The following is a 22,905-nucleotide window of genomic DNA, read 5'->3' as shown; positions in this document are numbered from 1 at the left end:
TCATGTTTGCCATGTGTTTCCACTTCCCGGCTCCTCAAGAGCTTTGGAAATGGGATTGATCTTCATGAGATCAGTGCAGCTCCACTTAACAGTGTGCCAGTGAAAGGTTCAGAGGATCCGATGTGACATTTTATTGCTTTTCTTGTCTCATTCCTCTGTCCTTGCAGCCTGCTGAAAGGCAGTGGGAGTTGAGTGTCTGTATTATTTGTTTTTAAAGGAGAGACGAGCTACTGCAGTGCTCAGGAAATTTGGTTGATTGCACATTTTAAATGAGGCATTGATAATTTTTGTCAGCAATAGGACTAGTTGGGTGTTTTCTGAGGGTTGCTAGGTAGAAGCAGAATCCGCCTTGCAACCAGCCCTTTAACCTTTGATTCAGACATCCCTTGCTCTTGTCCAGATGAGGGGAAAACCCGAATCAAAGATTTCAGAAATAATTGCCCTGACTTGAATGTGGAAAATATATTCAGTAAGTTTGCACAGTAGAATCCTAACTCTACTACAGTGTATGGGACTTTCAGCTGAGGTGCGGAGGCTATATTAATTAGATTATTCTGTCTTTATCAGAAAAGAATTACTTAAATCACAACTTCAGGTATGTTTCCACTTTCTCAGATTAATATGAAAGTTTTATTCCCACACATGAAATTATTGATCTGGATTAAATAGCTGCATATTTTAAAGAATATTACTGTTTAAAAATAAACACCGACACAAAAAAATTGCTTTAAACAAAAAATTATAAATTAAATAAAAAATATAATTATGAAGTGCATAATTAGTTTCCTATTGGAACAGCAAAAAGTGGAGTGTTACAGTATTTAAATTCAGGTTGGATAAGCTGATGTATAGTATGTCGTCCAGTTCTATTAATGTCAGGGAAAAGTGTCATTAAATATCTTAAGTGCTATTTTAAAAATACTTATATGCACCTCAACTGTATGGCACTTCTGTTGTCTGATTCATTTTCAGCAATGGCTCATTAAGCTCTCAGAATTTAAATGCTTGAAATCAAAATTGTGAGCTGTCTTTGTCCCCATGTAACTGTTTCGTAGCTTAAGCATAACACAGGCTGTGAAAGTACTTGAGCAGCACCCATCAGGATTAATATAGTGCTTAACCATTTGGATACTTCTTCCTTGATTTCATGTTTGTTCACCTGTGGTTATTTATCCAAATGGACAACTTACATTTATTTTAATGACTTTTTATAGAACAGGACTTTTGAATTTGAGTGCAGATTGGTTGCAGTACATTCTTTAGGACAGTAACCACATCCAGCACAAACTATATTTATGCTTAATTTCTCTCTAAGTAGAAAGTAGAGCACAGGGTATATTACCTATGCCTAAGAGCACTATGGTTCTAGTTTAATACTTGTCGGTAGCTGGAATTAGGTTAGTAGTGCATTCAGAGTGTAAATTGCTATTGTCTAATTGCAGTTCAGTGAAACAGGGCTGACTTTTCCTCTGACTTCTTTTACATATTCGTGCTGTTGCCAGCATTGCACAAGTTCACACCAGATGCCTTCATTTTTGATGTCAGCGTTTTGGAGTAAATACCAATGAAATGCTTTAACTGGTCCTTGGGATCTTAAAAAAAATTGTTGTCTGCCTTTCAGACTCCAGTGATCCTCAGCATTTCATGTTCCTGGCTGAAAATACAAAAGCAGCTCTCCAGTTTGTACTGGGCAGCTACTGAGCATGTGAAAAAGAAGTGAATTGCATCGTCCTGCACATCCTTTGCACTGCAGGGTTTGAGGGTGGTGATAACACCATTTCTAACACGCTTCCCTTGTGTGCTGTATGGTGATACTTCGGGAAGAGGCGCAGCTAGCAAAGACCTCAAGTCTTTGGAAAGCTCATCTTGTTAGAGAAATTTAGTAGATCTAGAGGAAAGCTGTCATTCATCACAATAGCATAATTAAGATATACATTGTTTATAGTAGAAGTGAGAGGGTTTTTCCTATTGCTGTGGTATCTGTTTAAGGAAAAAAACCCCAAACAAACAAAAAAACCTAAACAAAAAAAAAACCCAAAACCACAGTGACAAGTACTCAAAGTGTAAATAAATACCTCTTCAGTACGGTATGAGGTGCTTTTGACCCAGCCGCTTCAGTGTCAATTGCGGTTACCACTGCATCTTCCTCCAGAGTCAAAGGGCTTCAGCTTTTCTTCTGAAAGGATAAAAGATAGTGTGTGTACTAAATATGCATGATCTTTTAGATGTGGAATCTGAGCATGTGGAAAAAACGCATTGTGAGGACTTCCAATTTTTTTGATCCATTGCAGGCTTTTGTAGAGAAAATTGACTTTACTCTGTTTCACTGGTAACTCCTTGGCTGCTAGGAAAAGCCATGCTTTAGTGCAGAGGTCTCCAAACATTTTTGATCACACACCCCTATCAGGAAAAACACTTTTGAGCACCCCCACGCCCCAAAAAAAGTGTCTTTATTTATTTATTATTAATTTATTTATTACAAATTACAAACATGTAGTTATGTACTAATGTATTATATACTTTATAAAACGTATACAAAATAGAAAGTAAAAAAGGACGAAAAGAAGATCAAGTAAGCATTATTCTAAGACTATTTTATTAATTAATGGTAAAAAAATCTATTTTTTCCCATGCTGTGATGGAATATCTGCTACACTTCCTTGGGTGTGTACACCCTGCTGCCGAGACCACTGCAGTAGTGTGCACAGGAGACAGAGTTGAAATTAGGGGTCTCAAATATATATTTTTTTCCTTGCACCACTGATACATTTCTAAATGAGAAGAAATGAATTCAGTTATTGGGAATTGAGGCCACATTTCCTTTTCGTCAGTTTCTCTTTTCTTTGGGAAACGGGAAAGCGGGTGACATCTTTGCTGCTGCAGCCCTTGCTGGAAAGACAAAACCGTTGTAACCAGTGAGAATTAGTAGTTCTTTAGCAAGGCCACCTGATTTTTATCACAATTATGCCTCTTCCTATGCAACTATGTGTTTCTGGAAAACACTATGTTTTCTATTGTGAGCAGAAGACTGATGTTGAGAAGAAGTCCACCCTTGTTGTTCTCAATGGGGAAAGCATGTCTTTCTCATGCAGAGCAGCGTACACCAAAAACGAGGACTATAATTGAAAAGGACACCATGTTCTTTTGAGTTCTCTGCTGCATTTTGCTCTCTGCCCTTCAGAGCCCAGTGGGGGATTCTTCTCAAGAAGTGTGACTCTCAGAGCACCAATGCAGCATGTTAATGTTGAGTGCTCTTACATTTGAAGCATCCACAGAGCTTCACAGCAGGCTGAGAGCACACTGCTTTGCCAGGACCAACTATGGTCTTCCATGGCAGTGACTCTCAGAAGAGCCATTACACCACTTTGATACATGCTTACAAAGCATGACAAAGGTGTTGAGATCTCTGGGGCTCGTCTTGGTATGAGAGGTGTTTGTGATGCATGCAACCAGACATGGACTAAAGAATCTGCCTGTGTGGTAATAAGGTCATGAAGACCAGAATTAGAGCAGAGTATTAACGCTGGAGTTTTCTTCTCATACAATGATTACATGCTGTTACACATGCCCAGCTGTGTTAGTGCTTGGTAACCACTTACTGCAAGGAGTGTTACCAGATCACTTCTCATGCCTTCTTTTTCCTGGAAAATGCAAACCTGAAGATTTAGTGTGGAGGGACACTGTGGTGCCCAGGATGCTGTTTGTATTCCTCATGCATGGCAGATGAGAAGATTTCCTCAGATAGACCTTTGATCTATGGGAAATCCATGAAGTGCAATTAATTTCTTCTCCTGAATTGTAGAAGTGTATATGTTCAGCACAAAATTTTTTCAGGAGCCTCCTGCATCCTTTTCTTGTTCCGTCTTTGCTATAATCCTTAGGAGGATCAAAAAAGGGAACTAGGGGTATATCCAAAGGGATTTCATCTGTTCCAGATATCCTTACTAGCTTCAGCTCAAACTTCAGTTCTGCTGTCAGAGCAATGCAATCTCCCGCATCCTGGTTTTGATCAGGCTTTTTGGGACTCCTTTCATTGGGAGGAAAAGACCATGTAAACAGCTCTCTAGTGTTCTGTTCTACTGTCATTTTAGGCTGCTTTTCATCACATTAGAGCTCTGTATTAACTTTGGAAGCTGTAAACCTTGCTGGTAGGGTTACACCTTAGTACCAGTGCATTCAGATTTCTAACTGTATCTTCAGAAGTGTTGAGGGTGTTCCTCCTTCATATCTGTGAAGCCACCACATGATGTGTAGTATTTTGAAATCTTTAAAAGTTATAGCCATGGTCTAAGTCTGGTTGTGTTAACAATTTATAAGTTGCCTCTCTTAGGAACAGCAGAATTGCTAAATCAGATGCCATAATGTCTGGTTATTGTTATCTGGAGTTGGTTGTTTTCTGGAGATAGGTTAGTCACTGCAGAGTTCATTTGAATGCTCCCAGGAAGAAGACATGAAAGCACTGAGGATTGAGGACTGGTGCCTGCAGAGCTGTTCTAGCATGACCATCCTGGATACCCATGGTGGTTCTTCCCATGTTCTAATAGCTGTTATTCTCCCACACCACTGTGTGAGGGCCTGGTCTGACTTTGAGGGTGGAAAGGAATCATCAGAACATGGGTGATTTAGTTTGCCTTTGCCCAGTGGGCCGGGTTATCAGCATGAAAGAAAGTTGAACCAAAATTCTAGTACATACATGAAGACCAGCAGTTAGCTTGTGTTCAAATGGGATTCATCCCATGGGTTAAAGATTTTTGGAATTTTAGGGCAAAAGTAAAGGAAAGATCTCTAGTTAAGCTTTACAAGTTTCAGATAGTCATCTACATCAGTATTCTTCAAACCCAGGAATTTAATTCCCTATTTCATCCTAACAGTAGCATCAAGAGAACTATGCTATTTTTCTAGGATACAGTTGATGGTTAATGGTTTTAGATTTGTGATTCAGCTGAAGCATTAATGAATCATTTCCAAGTAGCTTTAAATGTGGATTCCTCTTCATTGTGGGGAGAAGCATAATGTTCTTGGTACGTCTTACACGTTGTTCCTTATAGACACAGTGACTGCCAGATCAGACATCACAAGTCTCAATAGAACAAGGCTTTATGGACTTTGTTCCCTCTTTTACATTTGTATCTTCTTCATTCTGTATTGGTGGAAAAAGATGCAATATGTTGCCAAAATACATTCCCAAGCTAAAACTGTAGGTATGCTATGAAATGATACTTGAGAAGTGAAGCAGCGGTATTCTTCACGCCCAAGTCTCAGCTGTTAACTGAGTGCCATTTTAGCTGACTGGGTAAAGGAATCTGTACAAATCATCAAAACATTGTGTAGGCACTGGTTAGGCTTCTGGACTCCAATAGTTAACACTGATAGCTGCAATAGATACCACTCCTCAAGAGCTGATTGAGAGGTGAAGATTCTGTGTGCTTATACAGCTGCCAAAGCCTCTGGCTTCACAACCTTCGATCAAGTGTTGTATTGCCCCTGGCAAAACCGGCTGCACAATAATGGTAACTTAAACAGAAATAGTCTCAGTGATGTTGAAGTTGCTAGTAGAGAGTCAGTTCTTGCCATCCCATTAGTCCCATAAGGAATTGCAGTGTATCACTTCTACTGGGACTAAACCCACTACTGCTCTCAGTCCTCCATTCCAGGACCATGGATGTACTGCCCAAACTTTACTGGCAGGCATCCTGTGAAGGCTGGCTGGAGAGGGAGGATTACAGTAAGAGTCAGTTTGGTACCAGAGTGAATACTGCAGACATGTTATCAGGTGAATGATGTTAGAAAACGAAAATTATTATTCTTATTTTGAAATTATAATTGTATCTCAAAGCAGGTTTTTTTATGAATAACTTAGAACAGCCTGAGGCCATTTTTGTCAGTAATTTATCCTGAAACTTCCGTTTATTTTAAGACACTACTTGTGATTCTGGTTTTGTATGCATTTTTTCACATATAATTTGAGTTAGCATTTATTATTTTTGTTTTAACAAGGATTGTTGAATCTAAAAGGTATTTAAGACAACTTAATCAAATAGCTAAAAAGGCTTTTTCTCCTCAGAGTAACCTATATTCCTTTATCAGTCATATAGGAAATAGTGTTAGAACTATTCAGAAAGTGAATTCTTGTTGCACCCAAAGAGAGCAATAGATTTGTGTTCAGTTTTTCCTTCTCTAAATTAGAAATCACAGTATAGACAATGGAATTTCTAAATCATGTATTATCCCTTATTCTCTGGTGGGAATAAAATGGTCAAGTTTGCCTCCTTTTCTCTGTTTAACTTTGACTGCTGTGAACACTAGGAAGAATAACCCTGCAGCTTTTCTTTCTTTTTTTTTTTCTTTTTTCCCTTTTTTTTTTTTTTTTTTTTAATCTATTCATTTTATACTTTTCAGACAGATTTTTCCCCGGGGTGAAACAAAGGTTAACTGAAATTTCCTCTGTTGTGTACCTGAACGAATCAGCAGTTTGAGAAGGAAATCCCATTGATGGGCAAAGAGAGTGACAGGCTCTATTTAAAGAATTCCCCCGACTGTGTGGTAGACCAACCATGCCATGAATTTAACTGTTCCTGTGGTCCCCATACTTGTACCCACCAAAAAGAGAGAAAAACCTACTTTGTTCTGCAAATGTTGCTCTAAGCTTTGAAAATCATGAGCCACTGAGTTTTGTGAATTAACGTTACTAGCAGTGGTCAAGATTTAAAGGAAGCCGTGTTTATAGCGTGAGACAGAAAACAGAAAATTATGCGTACTTATGTAACAGAAAAAACACATAGTTGTGTTTTAAATGTGTGCATTTTAGCAATTTGGTAGTGTACATATTTCTAAAGGATGTGATTTACAGAATTATGTTATTGTTGGCTTTTTTCACAGCACATTTTTATTCCCACTTAGTGTGTGAAACATCTTACGTCTACATGGCTGTAAGAATATATAGAATTGGGGTAGGTGCAGAAGGCCGTGCACTTAGAAAAAGGTGCAGGATTTAACATTAGAGAAGTTGTCTGACAGTTCAGCTATAAGAAAAGAGGTACAGAGCTGAAGTGCAAATACTAGATGCTTGACACTCCATAAGAAGATGCAGGATGTCCTTACACCTGGACGATTTTCGCATTTCTTACTGCCTGCATAAATATCAAAAGCATGCATTTCTGCATAGTTAAGGGCTCTTAATTCACATGTATTTAACTTAATGACCTCTGAGTCTTCTTGAAAACTGCAGCTTCAGCCCTGCAGCGGGCCCCCGCAGAACATGCTGCCAGGGGATTAGAAGTACCGTGTTGTAGCCCCCAACGATCAGACTTTTCTTCTCTTGCAGTGACGGTTAAGTCTTCTCCCACGGATAATGGCTACCTAAGTTTGCTGAAAGTTACTTCAGTAGATCTTGGCTTTGGTTTTGCTTGGGTTTTGGGTTTGTTTTCACTTATGCAGGACTGCAGAGTTTTGTGGTTTTTTTCTTTTTAATCACTGTTATACTCTTGGCCAATGCTGCCTTTGCTTCGATCAACTTCTCACATTTAAATTCATTTAAAAATGGGTTGAACTTTCTTGTTTCTTCACTGTCATCCTTCTGATTTTGTGATGGTTTTCAGAAACATCATGCTGGATCAGATAAAAGTATTGCAGGTAATTGCCCATTGACAAAAAATGTGCGTATTACTGCACATATATATATACACATGTAAGATATCAAGGGGAGAAGCAAAAGAATCTTTCCTTGCTATGAGAAAATTTCTCAGATTCAACGTCTGTCAATGATTACATTGACTGGTTTCTCTGTGGGAGTTTATGGATCTCTTAAAGTTGCATTAAAGAGATATTGACATGTAATCCATTATAACAGCAGGTGTCTTTTTTATTTTTTTTAAGTAAATCACTTTTTTCTCATCAAAGTGAGAAATCCCTAGAAGTGTCTAAGAAAAATACTGTTCCTTCTCCACTGGATTTAATATAAGTAACTAGGTGGTGCAGAAAGGTCTTCATGCACTGTGGCTGCTCTGTGTCTCTTAGCTCTGGTACCCCTGAAGGGAGTTATCCATGTTGGGATGGAGCTGGAACTTCATACTTCCATTTTTTGGAAGAAGGGCTACTTGAACACAAAAAAGGTGAAGCTCATTACAGCAAATTACACTATAATAAGAGTTGAATCAGTTTGGTTGAAATATAAACAGGATTTTACAGATATTCATAAAATGTCACAATGTAAGCTCTTACAGATCTGGATGGTTTTTAGGGGTTTAAGGCTTACCATTTTAAAAGGTTATTCCTTACTCCAGTAGCAGTAGAAGCTGTGTCCTGACATGCTAAATATTGTTCAAAGGTACATCTGAAACAGTCCTTGCCACAGAGGTCTTGCAGTAGAATGTAATTAGTTTTCTCTATTCTTAATGTGCTATATTAATTAGCAGTCAAAATCCAATTTTTAAAGCCCAGCTTTGAAACATATTTGCCCTTCAGGCCACAAATTGTACTGTCACAGCTTGAAGCAGTGTGTTTCACTAAGTTGATCATAAAGTAAATAAAATACATACTGGATGTATTTTTCAATTAGAAGGAAGGAGGAAGACCACTTCCCCTTTTAGAAAACTAATGTTTATTTTAATGTCCATGCTCTACAGCTTCTGTTTAGTTAATTGAGGCAATAAAACAAACCTTTGCAGGGGGGCTGCACTTGCATGGAGAACAGGGACATGTTTTCTCCTAGCCCTGATGAGTGAGAGAAAAGTGACTTTTGGTGGTTTCAAAAGGTCAGTGCCCAACTGTGCCCTGCAGAGCTGGGGTAGCTGGCTCAGCTGCTGGGATCACTGGTGGTACAGCAGATAAGGAAATCTGCACAGTTTATTGTTTATTCTAAGTCAGTTTTTTGTTCTGTGGAAACAGATTGTTCCTCCGGGCAATTTTGAGTTTTGACTGCTGGTCCTTGTCCTCCCTCCTCCCCTCCTCTCCCTTTCTGGAATGAAAAAGGGAAGGCTTGAATGCACATTGAACACTGGTCCTAAATCTGGCTTCACCATGAGCACGGCTTGGAAATTTACATTTTCATGCTGGTGGAGGGATACATGTGAATCTCAATGATCTTTCAAATTTTTTCTTCAAATAAAAGCCAAGCTGTTGCTTACCATTTATCCCACTGTACAGGGGCACAGGACAGGCAAAGTGTGATACTTTATACAGGAAGAACCATGCACAGAGCCTCCATTTTCATCTAAATGGTATATATTTTTCATCCTCTTCTTTCCGTGTTCTGCAGTTTCACAAATCAATTTTTGCAAAGTATAAATATAAGTTTATACGACAAAGTAGTATCTTTCATTGATGTGTAGAAATCAATATTAAAAAGGGTATAGCTTTTAACAAGTGAAGATGAGGAAGTATAAAAGGAGATATTCTGGAAGATTGTATTAATATACTGTAAGCTCACAGGACCCTTTAAGTTATGTAAATTTTGCATGTGCAACTTCACAGGAAAAGGAGGAAAGCCTTGAAATTATCTGAATAGTTTTTAAACTGCTGCTTTCTTACGAGTAAAAATAAAGTACTCATAGCCACTTTCCTTAAGGCAGAAATCCACCCTCTATGTATGTGTCCGTCTGAAAAAAGGGTGAAATGTTTTAACATTGGGCTGGTTGGGCCTTGGTAAATATCAAGTGACAGATTTCATTGTACCAGCCTTTTCTGAATACAGAAACTATCAGTAATTAGTATGCATGGTTAATGCCTGTGCTTTGGCCTAAATCACCCTCTCAGTCTTGGGAGGGGGTCTGAGGTTGCTGGCTGAGGGTGTGGGGTGAGAGAGCATCATCCTTGGGCACCCGAGGTAGTGAGAGGCGACGGCTGCACATCCACCCACAGGGCTGCAGGATGAGCCACCACCATGTCCTCGGGGAAGAGCTTCTCCAGACCTGTGGTCCCAGGCCTGTCGCCTGCATGGCTCTGACCATGAAGGAGTGAAAACAAAGGTGATGGGTGCTACAGACCACGGAGAGCATGGTACAGAGGAGTCTTCAGCATGCTGGTGTGTGTTGCGGCTGAAGGACAAGTGAAGGGTGGCAGACAAGGCTGGTGGAGTGGCCAGAGTCAGCTCGGACGGACCCGCAGCCACGCAGGGAGTGGAAATGCCTCTTGGACAAGTTAATTTATCGAAATACATAAACTGCATCGGGGAGGAGGGGAGGCATTTGTCAACTTGAGCAAAGTTTTATGATTTGTTTCATGATTTAGTGGCGGGCAAAATGCTGTGATCAACAGGAAAAGTTGCAGAATTTTCTTGTCCCAAAGCAAGATTTCAGGTTGGTTGCAGTAGCATAACTCTTTCTCCATATTTCAGTGTGAGAGATTTATTGTGAGTAAAAACAAAGCCTCATGCGATCTATTGTGAATTAGGCTTAACTTTTAGATCACCAAACAGATTTAGCAAAGAGAGATTTTATTGTAGTATTTCATCATTAAAGATCACATTTATTTTCTGATTTGAGCAAGTTTTAGTTTCTGGCATTAGGAATATTTGAATGATTGTATCATGGTTTTCTCTTATGAAGCAGGGGATTTTGACTGTGAATAAGAGAAACTTAGTTGTTTTGTCCTCAGGAAGGACATGCCTAATGATTAACAGGAGTTAATTCACTGGTAGTTTTGATCTGTAACCTGTCAACAATCCTGCTTGTGCATCTCTGTGAAACACAGCACTCACAGTACTGATTGCCAGGGCAGAGTTTTGAATTACAAATATATTTTTCTTTATGAATTAATTTTCTGAACAGTCTTCTGAGTAATAAATAATGCGCTCAAATATGTCAGGATGTTTCTTTACTTTTAATGACTAAACACCAAAAGCCATCATTTTCCCTCTGTCATACCCACAACATGCATCCACTGCAGAGAGCTGGCTCGGTGCTTTCCCTACCACCCTCTCTGAGAGGACCCTGAGCTTGGGAGAAGCATTCTCCAGGGCTGCGGACAGGGTACAACCTCTCGCTCTGGTGGTGGTTTCTGCCCTGAGTGATGATGCTTGGGTGAAGGATATGTTGGGTACTTGTGTTGGAGTTCTTGCTGTGGGAGCTACCATGCATACCACAGCGCAGGTATGACCCAGCATTCAAATTGCTTTACAAATAGGCCAGTTAATTCATTATTAATGTCTCTGTGATGGTCATTGGCATTGTTGGCATTAGTGTTGAAAATAAAAATATTTCAGAGTACTGTTCAGATTAGAGCAGATAGTATTAGCCCAGACTTTAGGATGAAGAACAGCAAAAAAGTAGCATGCTGTAAAGCACCCGTTCTATGTACCTTGTATATACCTTGATATACCTTGTATCCACATACTGCATTACACACTTCGGCTGAAATTATTGACATTTCCATTAAATGAAGGGTTAGACATGATGTTACAGATTATGCAATTTTAATTTGTCATCTGTCTTTTGTTGGAAATGAATAGTACAATCAAAAGCAAATAAATGTTTGCCTTTTTTTTACTGTTTGTAAATCTTGTTGGTGTGATTTGTGTCAGTAACGTGTAGATGCTTCAGATTTGGATTTTGGGGGCAAGATGGGACAATTTGCATTAAAAAAGTCTGCAAACACACGTCATTAATGTGTGCACAAGTTTTAATGGTTACTATAAAAGTACAGGTAAGGTGAACACCTCTGTTGACAAGAATCCTCCCTCAACAATGAAAAAGATGGTGTAGTGGTTCAGCTGTCTTTGCACAGTGAGAGAAGTAAACAGTGTTGACATGCACAATTTTTAAACAGCTGTGACTACATCCGTATTCTTTTAGCTAACTGCCTTTTATTTCCTTTCTGATTTTTTATTTCTTCTGCCAGTCCAAAGGCCATGTGTGAGAAGGTTATTGTGTGACAGCTGATAATTTAGTGTGTCATCCTGATTTATTGCACATTACCAAATTCTGTTCTGAAATAGAGTTACTTAGCTTACAGTCTTAATTGCTGTGGTTATGTGTAGTCATTTTGGCATGCAGTGGTCAGAAAGCAGTGCTGAAGACACAGATTTTCTGAATTCACAAGAAGAGAATTTATTTTATGCTGTGTGTTAACTTACTGTTGCATGTGCTACAGCTCTGGCAACCTCTGGATTTGAGCTGGGCATCTTCAGGAGTGTGGGCAAAGATAACTCAATCAGAAGCTTTGGAGTCCCTGCCTTGGAAAAAATTAAATCCTTGTCTGAATTTACACCCTGAGAGGCAAGACAAGAGGGTGGTGTCAAATACAGTCCACCCAATAGCTGGAAATGTGCCTATTTTAAGGTGAAACAGATTTGTTACCAAGCAGGTCGATAGCTTTCCTTCGCTGAAGATTCAATTAATTTCTCCACATTGGTACATACATGACATTGGTATTGTCAGTTTCAGAAAGTTCAGTAAACATAATGTTGAATATATTATAGAAAAATCTTCATGTAAATTAAATATAATTCATTTTATTTCTGTTTTTCAGGAGAAGATGATGTGGACTGGTCCATCTGTAATAAAGACTTAGAGGTAACACAGACAACCAAATTGTTCCATAATTGTTTATTTTTATGTTTATTAATAAGCAGAGCAAGATAAACGGGACTGAAAATTCCATTTGTAGCTTCTGTGTGGAATCCTGAGCAGTGTTCTCCCAAAGGCAGGCACAGCATGAGCTCTTGTACAGTATGTAGAATTTCACGTGTTGGAGCAGGCACACGAGCAGAGAGGGAAGAGGATGTGGGAATCAGAGCAGCTCCACAGACTCTGTAAGGAGAGAGGAGGCTATTCCTCCCTCATTTCTTCAAATACTAGTTGTTTTGTGGAAGCTTTCCCATTCCTATAGGCAGCAGGATGGGCTGTCTGTTTGGCCAGTCTCCCTGCTCTGCCAGAGGCTCGGCTCAGGCATTGGTACAGTTAGGCTGTAACCTGGAGTACTTGTGTAAGGTCTCACAGCATCCACAACAAGCTTTAGCTGTAAGGTCCAACTCCTTTTTTTCTCTTCCCAAGGTTCAGTAAAACTACATAATGAGGTGACATTAACAAATTATTTCCGTTAGGAGAAATGGCATTTTTGTACCTCTCCTGTTCACTTGGCCAAAATTTTAATTCAGTTTTTGAAATCTGCAATATTTGGTAAGCAGTAAAGGTTGAAGATACAATTTTCAATTCTGTCTGCCAACACAGAAAGTGTGTGTGAGGTCACTGGGAGAGAGAGAGTTGTTTCCAGCTTCTCTTTTTTTCTTCTTTTTCCTTTTTAAATCTTTCTTTACAATTGCAAATTGCACATTTGGTCTAGACTTGTATAGCATTGTACTTTGTCCAAGAAGTTTCCCTTTATATGTGCAAGGGAATGTGTAACTTGCATTTGCAATTAATGTTTGTTATATTTGTATTCTTCGAAAAACTCCAGTTTATCAGGAAACAGCATAGTGAGTAAAAGTGTCTTGACTAATCAAGGGAAAGCAGAACTTCCTAACTGCAATTTTAAAGAGCAAAAAAGAATGTCCCAAAGTGGAAGTTTGAACAAGATAGTACTTTTCTTCTAGACAGTGAAGGTTTCCTCTATGACAGAATTATCCAGTTCAAACCTGGATGTGTAAGTTGTAGAAAGTTGTATTTCTAACTGAAGACTACCAGCAGTGACCTTTACAGATTTCCAGTTCTAACAGACACTAAGGCAGAGAATCTCAAACAATAAATACATTTCTCTCTTATTGTCTCACCAGGCACAGATTTCTAACTATGGGAGTGTGAAGCATACCACTGTGCGGTACTACACAGCTGCTAAAAATGTTACCTGCAGAAATTGTAGTAGACCAGGCCATTTGTCCAAGAACTGCCCTGCTCCGAAGGTAAATGCAACACTTAAATTACTTGTAGATTCAGCTGTTTTTTTCAATACTCTTTTGTGCTTGCCATTAGAAGCATTGCTTCAGTGGTCTATTATTTCATTGAAAGTTGCTCCAAGTTGAAGGATAGCTTGCACAAGATCAGTTTACTATATAAAATTAGCTGTCTGTTTTGTGGATGTCATTGCCTTTATAAAAAAAAAAAATCTCTAAGTATAAATGGAGCAAAAAGAGAGTCAAATATAATACAGAAACGTTTTTGATTTTTTCAGTCTGGTGAAACCAGTTTTAAGATATAAAATGTTTTTCAGATGTACTTTCAACAAGGAGAACATAAGGAATCAAAAAATCACCCTTAGTAAATGAATGAAAGCAGGTACCTAAGTGATGGACCATGATATGAATAATGTTAAAAATGATAGACAAGGTGAAACTGGAAATCACTTTAAGCAGCTCAGATAGATGCCAAATACTCAGAAAATTTGTCCAGGGGCTAGGGATTTAAAAATCAGTCCCTATACTGTGAAGAAGTGGGGGCACTTGTATGAGAGACTGGATTTACCAATCCCCACAACAAAGTCTGTAAAAGCCTGAGATGCTTTCCCGGAGACTGTTACCCACACCAAGACTTTGAGTGATTGCATGCCACCCAGCTGAAATGTAAGCCTTTGGAGTGAAGGTACACTCACTCGCTGGAAAAAATGGCTTTAAAGATATATAGGTCTGGCCTCAGCATTGTTTCCACCATTTTCTATTATTCACCCCACGTGCTTATTTGTGTCACAAGGCATGTAGCCAAGTGGTTATGATGGGCTGACCAGGGCTGATGGCTAAGCCCCACCCAGCTGCTCACTTACACATCCCTTGTGGGCTGGTGGAAAGAACTGGAAGGGCAGAAGCAAGAAAAACCCACGGGTCAAGATTAAGACAGTGTAGTAAGTGAAGTTAAAAAAAGCAGCGACTTATCACTCACCACAGCAGGCTGATGCCCAGCCAGTCCCTGAACAGCTACTCTGGAGAACCTCCCTCCCCTAAGTTCTGTTGCTGTATTGTACAGATGTCCCTTTGGGTGGCTGGGATCAGCTGTCCAGCTCGGTCCCCACCAGCGTCTTGCCCACCCCAGCCTACCCACAGTGCACTGACCTATGGCACAGACCATGTTTACAAACCAGTCCAGTACTTGTGTTACAAACTGTGTATCATGTTCCTATTATACAGTTCTGGTTTTCAGCTTTTAAGAAATTTAATAAAGAAGTAAGTGTTCATTCGAAGTGCCCAACACTCCTGCTCATAGTGAGATAACACTTTCTGGTTTAATGATAATTTTTTCTGTATTCCATGAGCAAGTAACAAGGGCACTGGGCATTTAGCAAGTGCTTCTGAGGCAAGGTCCAAGTCAAGAAAGCATGGGGAGTCTATGGAGTTACAACTTTTGAGTTTTACTCTGAGAGGGTTTGACTCTTAAGATTCATAGACCTCCTTCACTTCAGTTTCTTGATGAAACATAACACCTCTGCAAGTCCTAGGAAGTACTAGACATTTATTTGGCCTGGTTTCTTCATTTCCCTCCTTTTTTTTTTTATTAGTCTTTTGAAACATTCTCACGTAACATACTTCTTTTTTTGTTTCTCCACAGAAAGTTCCTGCTTGTTGCCTGTGTGCAGAAAGAGGTCATCTACAAAGTAGCTGCCCAGCACGTTTTTGCTTAAACTGTTCTTTGCCTGGCCACTATTTCAAGGAATGTATTGAGAGACCCTATTGGAATAAACACTGCAGTCGCTGTGATATGAAGGGGCATTATGCTGATGTGAGTATAATCCGTGGCAAAGAGCTCAGTTGATCTTGGGTTTGTTTCTGTCAAAAATTAAATTTAAAACCACAGCCTTTTCATATTTTCTTTGATTCTATATAGTGCCTATGAAAATACTGTAGTTAGCCATTACCTAACCATATGACAGTTTTCATGAAGAATGTTTCAAAGAAAAGATACTAAAGCATTGTAAACATCCAGTCCTTTGTTTAGTTTTGTCCAGTTTAGTTAGGGTGGACAAAAATATCCTCATTTCTGTTGAATGGAAGGTGTAGCGAGGTTGGAACTAAGAGATGTGGAATACTGCACGCATGCTGGCAAAAAGTAGAGAATAATTGTGAATCTCCAATAGTTTCACGTCTGTGTTTTTTTCTCACTATGATCACATATTCATCAATGAAAATATTTTTATAAGTTTAAACTGATGTCTGAATGGGTTTGGGAAGCATCTATAACAATAATGTGTTTTACATTGCAAACATACTTTATGAACAAAATGGAAATGGTACACTTTATTTCTTGCACAAGACGTTACACAAATGTTATTTCATATTAACTTATAAAGAAAGCATATCGAGAGCCATATTCATGTGCCTTAGTGTCCTGGGTTTGCCAGGAGCCGTTTTGCTCCTTATTAGTAACTGGTGCAAGCTCTGTGTTTTGACTCCCAGCCTGGGCAGAGAGCTGATAACACCGATTGTTTTTAATTGTTGTTAAGTGATGTTTATTCTGGCCAAGGACTCTGTGAGTCTCATGCTCTGCCGGGGACGAGGGGAGGCCGGGAGGAAGCAGAGACAGGACACCTGACCCAAACTAGCCAAAGAGGTATTCCATACCACAGCACGTCATGCCCAGGGAGGTAACTGGGAGTTAGCCGGAAGGGCACACTCTCTCTTCGGGGGGGTCAAACTTCTTCGGTGGTGGTATCGTATTCTCTTGTTATTTTCTCTTATCAATATTATCATTGGTGGTAGCAGTAGTGATTTGTGTTATACCTTAGTTACTGGGCTGTTCTTATCTCAACCCGTGGAGTTACATTCTCTTGATTCTCCTCCCCATCCCTCCGGGAGCGGGGAGGGTCGGGGGTGAGGGTGAGTGGACAAGCTGTGTGGATCGGTTTAAACCACAACACTTAGCTTAGTCTATGCCAGCTTTTCAGTAAGTCCTCTATTTTTTATGAACATGCAAGAAGAAGGATGATAATGACATTAATTGTCTATTTCTGTATCCCTATGGACAGGCCCATCACATATATAGTGTAAGAGAATCTGTAAAGTAATGGAACAGTTACAAAATTGTGTAGTCTATTATGGAGAGAAAAATGTAGATAGAAACATTTAAAGTTTGGAACCTGCTGATGGTTTGTCTTTATCCCATGGGAGCCACACTGCTATTTTTTTCTTCACTACCATCCTTCAAACCCCAACTTTTTCTACGTAAACCAGCTCAGACAGCTTGGGTGGACACTCTTGTCCTGTTGGCCATCACTCTGATTCCTCATTCATGTTATGTTATGCTGCCTCTATGTCATGAGCACTGGAGAGAAAAAAGTACCTAGTGCGAATAATAATTTCTGTACTGTATGTAACAAAGCAGCAGTTCAGAGGTGTTAGCAAGCTTGCACCTGTACAAATGGTTCTGACAAGTGGGAATATGGAAGCACTCCTTGTGTCCCACCTGAATATTGGTTATTCAGTGTGTTTCCCACCAAACGCTTGGCTGCTTGTTTCAGGTTGATTAACATAATGGGAGAAGATCTTTCTGTTTATTTCACAGGGAGATGGAGGCCCCATAAAACACATTGATTTTGCTGCTGACTTGATTTAACTGAGCATTTGAAGTTGTCTTATATAAATTAGTAACTCTGGCACAAAATTAGGTATGGAAATATTAAAAATGTTCAAGCGCTGTAAGGATACTGAAGTACACTAAAGGTCATCCAGATACAGTATATTCTCTGCACTGAAGACTAGGTGGGAGGTAAGGTAGTGGGACTTCATTTGACTGAGCCTTTTTTTCTCAAAACTTTTATTGTTTAACAGTACCATTATGGGAACACATTCTTCAGGGCGTCATCTCCTTTAATAAAATTTTTCTTCAGTTCTGAATGCATTTTGAAACAAGTAGAAACTGTTTTGCTCTTGACGGTCAGTCCAAAGTTGTTATTACTGCTAGTGAACGTTAATAGATGTAAGAAAGACAGAGAGGCTTTATAGCAGGGCTGGTAGAAGCATGACATGGCACAACAGTTTTAAAATAAAAGAAGGTAGATTTAGATTAAATATAAAGAAGAAATGTTTTATGATGAAGGTGCTGAGGCCCTGGCACAGGTTGCCCAAAGAAGCTGTGACTGTCCCATCCCTGGGAGTGTTCAAGGCCAGGTTGGAGCAGGCTTGGAGCAAGCTGGTCTAGTGGAAGATGTTCCTGCCTGTGGCAGGGAGTTAGAACTGAATGAGCTGTAAGGTCCCCTTCAGTCTAAGAAGCTCTGTGATTTTATGCTACTGCACAGTAGGTTAGGTCAGTTCTGTGCTAATTGCCAAGAATCCTGGATGTGAGGAATGTAATGCCATGCAACACCACTGTATGCTCTGTAAGAAATCTAAAGATTTTGAACAGGAGCATTAAAAATTATTATGGACATCATGTAGCCCAAGTAAAAGCTTCTATCAGTATTTCAAATACATATATATATATGTATGTATGTATGTATATAAACAGAGGGTTTTTTTGTCACAACTTTAAGAATCTGTAAACAAGCAACTTTTTTGTTGTTTTTTAAGTATAGTGTACCTCACAGCTAGGCACAATTGGATGCATGATTTCATGTCGTTTCCTTGCAGAATGAACTATTTTGGCAAGAGTGTTCCACCTCTGAAGGAGACTTATATGCTCATGCATTCTTTAATATTCTTATGAAAGTATTGAATGCTATAGCAATTGCAGGTTTGGTAGAAGAATAAAAGGTAGTAGCAGAAAAGGCAAAATTTTCAAGATTAGTGACTATATTTAACATTGAAGGTCTATGGGATTATAACCAGGCAGAAGTATATTGCCATGATTTTATTGCTTTGTGAGATTAAGTGATACTAGGATGCTACACTTGGAAAGGTCTGGTATTCATGTGCTTGTGTGGGTGTATGTATGTCGTGGTTTAAACCGATCCACACAGCTTGTCCACTCACCCTCACCCCCGACCCTCCCCGCTCTCCCGGAGGGATGGGGAGGAGAATCAAGAGAATGTAACTCCCACGGGTTGAGATAAGAACAGCCCAGTAACTAAGGTATAACACAAATCACTACTGCTACCACCAATGATAATATTGATAAGAGAAAATAACAAGAGAATATGATACCACCACCGAACAAGTTTGACCCCCCCGAAGAGAGAGTGTGCCCTTCCGGCTAACTCCCAGTTACCTCCCTGGGCATGACGTGCTGTGGTATGGAATACCTCTTTGGCTAGTTTGGGTCAGGTGTCCTGTCTCTGCTTCCTCCCGGCCTCCCCTCGTCCCTGGCAGAGCATGAGATTCACAAAGTCCTTGGCCAGAATAAACATCACTCAACAACAATTAAAAACAATCGGTGTTATCAGCTCTCTGCCCAGGCTGGGAGTCAAAACACAGAGCTTGCACAGTTACTAAGAAGGAGCAAAATAGCTCCTGGTAAACCCAGGACAATGTACAAAGCCCTTCTCAGATAGTCTTTAAAAGTGTGTACTTCTCATACAGATGTGTAGCTACTGTTGAACTGAATTTGAGGAATATAAACTAGATGAAGGTAATGACTTTACAGTTCAATTTAGCAGGAGGTTCAGGTATGACTGTAATGTGAAGATTTGTCCTCAAATTTCATAAATACAGGTGGAAGACTTGCTGTCTGCTTTCTTTAATTTCCCTGTGCCTTTCCAACAGTAGCAGTTAACATTGTAAGGACTGTCAGAAAGATGGAAGTAGTTTGAAGCCCTTTGAGTTTGATATCGTCTTCTAAAATAAAACAGAGGTGAAAACTGAAATGCAATTAAACACATTTTTATCTTTTTGTTTAACCTTGTATGATGTTATTATGGGTTTACATGTCTCAGAAATTCAGTCCTGTAGATAGCAATTAGCCTTCTGTGATTTTTATTTTTTTTTCTCAAATTATGCCATGGTAGCATCAGCATACATTTCTATTTTATTTTCTATTTAAAGATATGACTTAAATGTTTGTCTTCCAAATACCTCTGTTTGATTCCTCTAAACATTGGATTTTATTTTTTTTTTAATTCAGAAATGTTTAAATCTCTTTCTAAATGTCTCCTCCCTACCTTTATTTCTTCTTTTTGTCAAAGATTGAGAGAGATCCTGAAATGGCTTTCTCCTCCCTTTCACTGAATACGGAAGTTTATCTGAGTAACTCTTCTGCCTGGTGAAGCTTATGGTCCGTAACCTCTGTCAGTATATTCAATCCCCATATCACAAAATTGTGGAATAATTGAGTTTCACTGCAAAGTTTGACTCTGTAGCTTAGCAGTCAGACATGAGAGACTTCCCTCCATGTGCTTTCCGAATGCTGTTTCTAGGCAGGAGGAGAGGAGCTGCGCAATGGACTGCTCATGCATCTATCCTGCTTCTGCTGAAGATGTCCTGGTGCCACACCAAACATAGGAGTTAGGCAAGGAAATCTGAGAGCTTGTTACAGGCTCACCATAGACAAGGGTTTGTAGGAAATACAAATGCCTACCACATTTGGAAGCTGACTATTTCTTTTGGTATTGGAAGGTTAGAAATTTAAATTTGATGTTCCTCTTCTAACTGTACTCTTGTACAGCTAGTATATACACAGTACCATTACTTTAAAGAACATGAACAGCTTATTTCTGCATCCCGTATCTAGTTAGCAGTTAAACAGACCTGTAATCTTTTTGTTTGCATCTCTTTCTACCTTTTCTATTTTACACTCTTCATGAAGCTAGTTCTCATAAAGTACTTTTCTTTCCGGTAAAGATTTATGAGTTCTCTTTCGATCCCAAATTTAATCCTACCTAAATTCTGTAGATTATCAGGAACATCATGGCATGTATTTATCCTGCTTTTCTAGGTCCACCTTAAATCAGAAAGGTTTTCTTTGAAACTTCCAGGCAATTCTTTTGCACTTCTGCATGACAGACATGAAGCTACCTGTGCAGTGAATGGTGAAGCATCTGAGCAGCAGTCTCACCTGTCCCATCGCTGGAAAGAAAGATGGCACAGTAGAACTGCAGAGGGCAAAGGAAAGGTCGTGAGGCTACGCAGCAGTGTCAGAGAGGATATGAAAGGCAGAAGGTATCCTTTGAAAACCTGATGTCTGTATGCAAATAGAAAAAATGAAAGGGATCACAAACTCTGGCAGATTAAATGTGAAAGTGCAGAACTGAGACTGAAAAACAGTTTAAGGGGGACTTCACAGAAGAATCAATACCAACTGTAAATCTTTCTTTATATCAGAACAAGAAGTCTGTAAGGCCAACACATGCTCAAGACATGAAAGGAATTCTCTGCCAAGACAAGGCTATTGCTAACAACCTGAAAACACTTCTTTGGCATCTAGTGTTCGTAGTGGAAGAAAACCAGAGACATTCCCACACAGAAATCTTACTTTGTGGAGGGAATCATCTGAGAATCATTCTGAAGAGAATGTTAGGTTTACTACGAACTTAGGAATAGTAAGTCATTACCAGAACTGCATAACTATTACCCAAATGTAGAGGAACTGGAAGGTGAAATAGCTGGATTAGTGATGGCAGTGGTTAACCTTTTGCTTTGTGCTGGATTGGTAACTGACTGGCAAATATAATGGCAAATTTAAAGTGGGTCCCAGGGACAGCTGGGCAGCCAGGCCCACCAGCCTGGTGTGTACACCAAGCCAATTTGCAGAAACTCCAGCAGCATGTTGCAATGGATGTATTAATATGATATACGTGGGAGGATCCAAGATTGCGTTTTTAAAGGAAATCCCACCTTTTGGAAACCTCTGGAGTTCTTCAAAGGAGAAGGTTGACAAGCTTGTGTGTAAACATGATCCAGTTGACATAGCCTACAGCTTCCAAAAGGACTTTGACAAAGTTCCTGACCAAAGGAAATTAAACAGGCATGGAGTAAGAGGATAAAGGTAGGATATGCTAGTGTGGCATGGAAAAGGGTGAACAATAGAGCAACAAGATTTGTTGAGAAGACTGAATTATTTAGAGTGTCATTGCTGTGAGCCAACTGTGAAGAGCTGCCCAAGGACTGAAGAAATAGAGGGAGAGCACAATAAAATGGTGCATGAACTTGAATGGTAATAAATGTAAAGTAAAATGCCTGGGGAAAAACAATCCCATCTTTGAATATGGAATAATAGGCTCTGAACATCACTATTCAGGGCTCAAATTTTGGAGTTATAAGATGTGATCCCCCCAAAAGAGTAAGTTCAGTGTTCACAAGCTGTAAAAAAAAGCTGGTAAAATATTAGGAGTCACCAGGAAAGCAGTGGACATCTCAACACGACTTTAGTCCCTGTCTTCTGCATTCTTCAGCACAGTTACAACTCTTCAGCCTGGAAGAGAGATAATAGAGGAAGGCTCTGTAAAAAGCTTCAAAATTATCCGTAATGGGAAACAGTGGTTAGGGATCAATTGTTTATTGCTTCTTCCAGTACCAGAGTTAGGGGAATCTGACAAAGGCAAGAGGAGCTAGGTTCAGAAGAGACAGAAGGTGACTTTTCATGCAGTCAGTCAGTAGCAGAGAGCTGTAAGACTCCTTGCTGAGAGATGCAGTAGATACAGAAAGTCTGCTGTGATTCCAGAGGAGACAGAAGCAGTTCATAAACGAGAAATACGTGGATTGTTAGTCAGCACATAGAAACTTCATGCAGCTTGCGCAGTTACAGTCAGTGAGTTGCAGTCAGTGAGTTGCAGTGCAACAGCTGGGTGTGGAAGAGTGTTAGGGAAAGGGTAAGGGTGTCTGCTTGCATTGTTTTTAAGCTCCATGAGGCATCAGCTTATGGCCACAGTTAGAGATCATGGGTGGATGATCTGATGCAGCATGGTCATTATTGTTTTCAGGCTACGTAAACTGATCATAACAGCTCTATATGTCTGTGCCTTTGCTAACTTCTGTAAAGCATTAGGAGTTGCCAAAAGGGCAGTTTATCAAAAACCTGAAAGCGTTTCAACAAGCTCAGTTACTGCTGCTGTTCTGTATCAGTCTGCCTGTTGGGATGTTTCTGCTGTCCACAGGGGCTGGTGGCAGACCACAGGTTTTGC

General features: G+C 39.6%; 1 protein-coding gene across 1 annotated transcript in view; it reads left to right on the top strand.

Moving 5' to 3' along the window:
- ZCCHC7 (zinc finger CCHC-type containing 7) overlaps positions 1–22,905 on the top strand; it is a 119,639-nt gene that overhangs the window by 63,729 nt on the left and 33,005 nt on the right. The window contains exons 5-7 of the mRNA XM_065662741.1: positions 12,466–12,509; positions 13,709–13,834; positions 15,468–15,638. Of these exons, the coding sequence (XP_065518813.1) occupies positions 12,466–12,509; positions 13,709–13,834; positions 15,468–15,638 (341 nt within the window). The remainder of the gene's footprint in view (positions 1–12,465; positions 12,510–13,708; positions 13,835–15,467; positions 15,639–22,905) is intronic.

The sequence above is a fragment of the Lathamus discolor genome, chromosome Z (assembly GCF_037157495.1).
Source record: "Lathamus discolor isolate bLatDis1 chromosome Z, bLatDis1.hap1, whole genome shotgun sequence".
Classification (NCBI taxonomy): domain Eukaryota; kingdom Metazoa; phylum Chordata; class Aves; order Psittaciformes; family Psittacidae; genus Lathamus; species Lathamus discolor.
The sequence above is the reverse complement of the archived record's forward strand: the minus strand, read 5'-3'. Positions and strand labels throughout refer to the sequence as shown.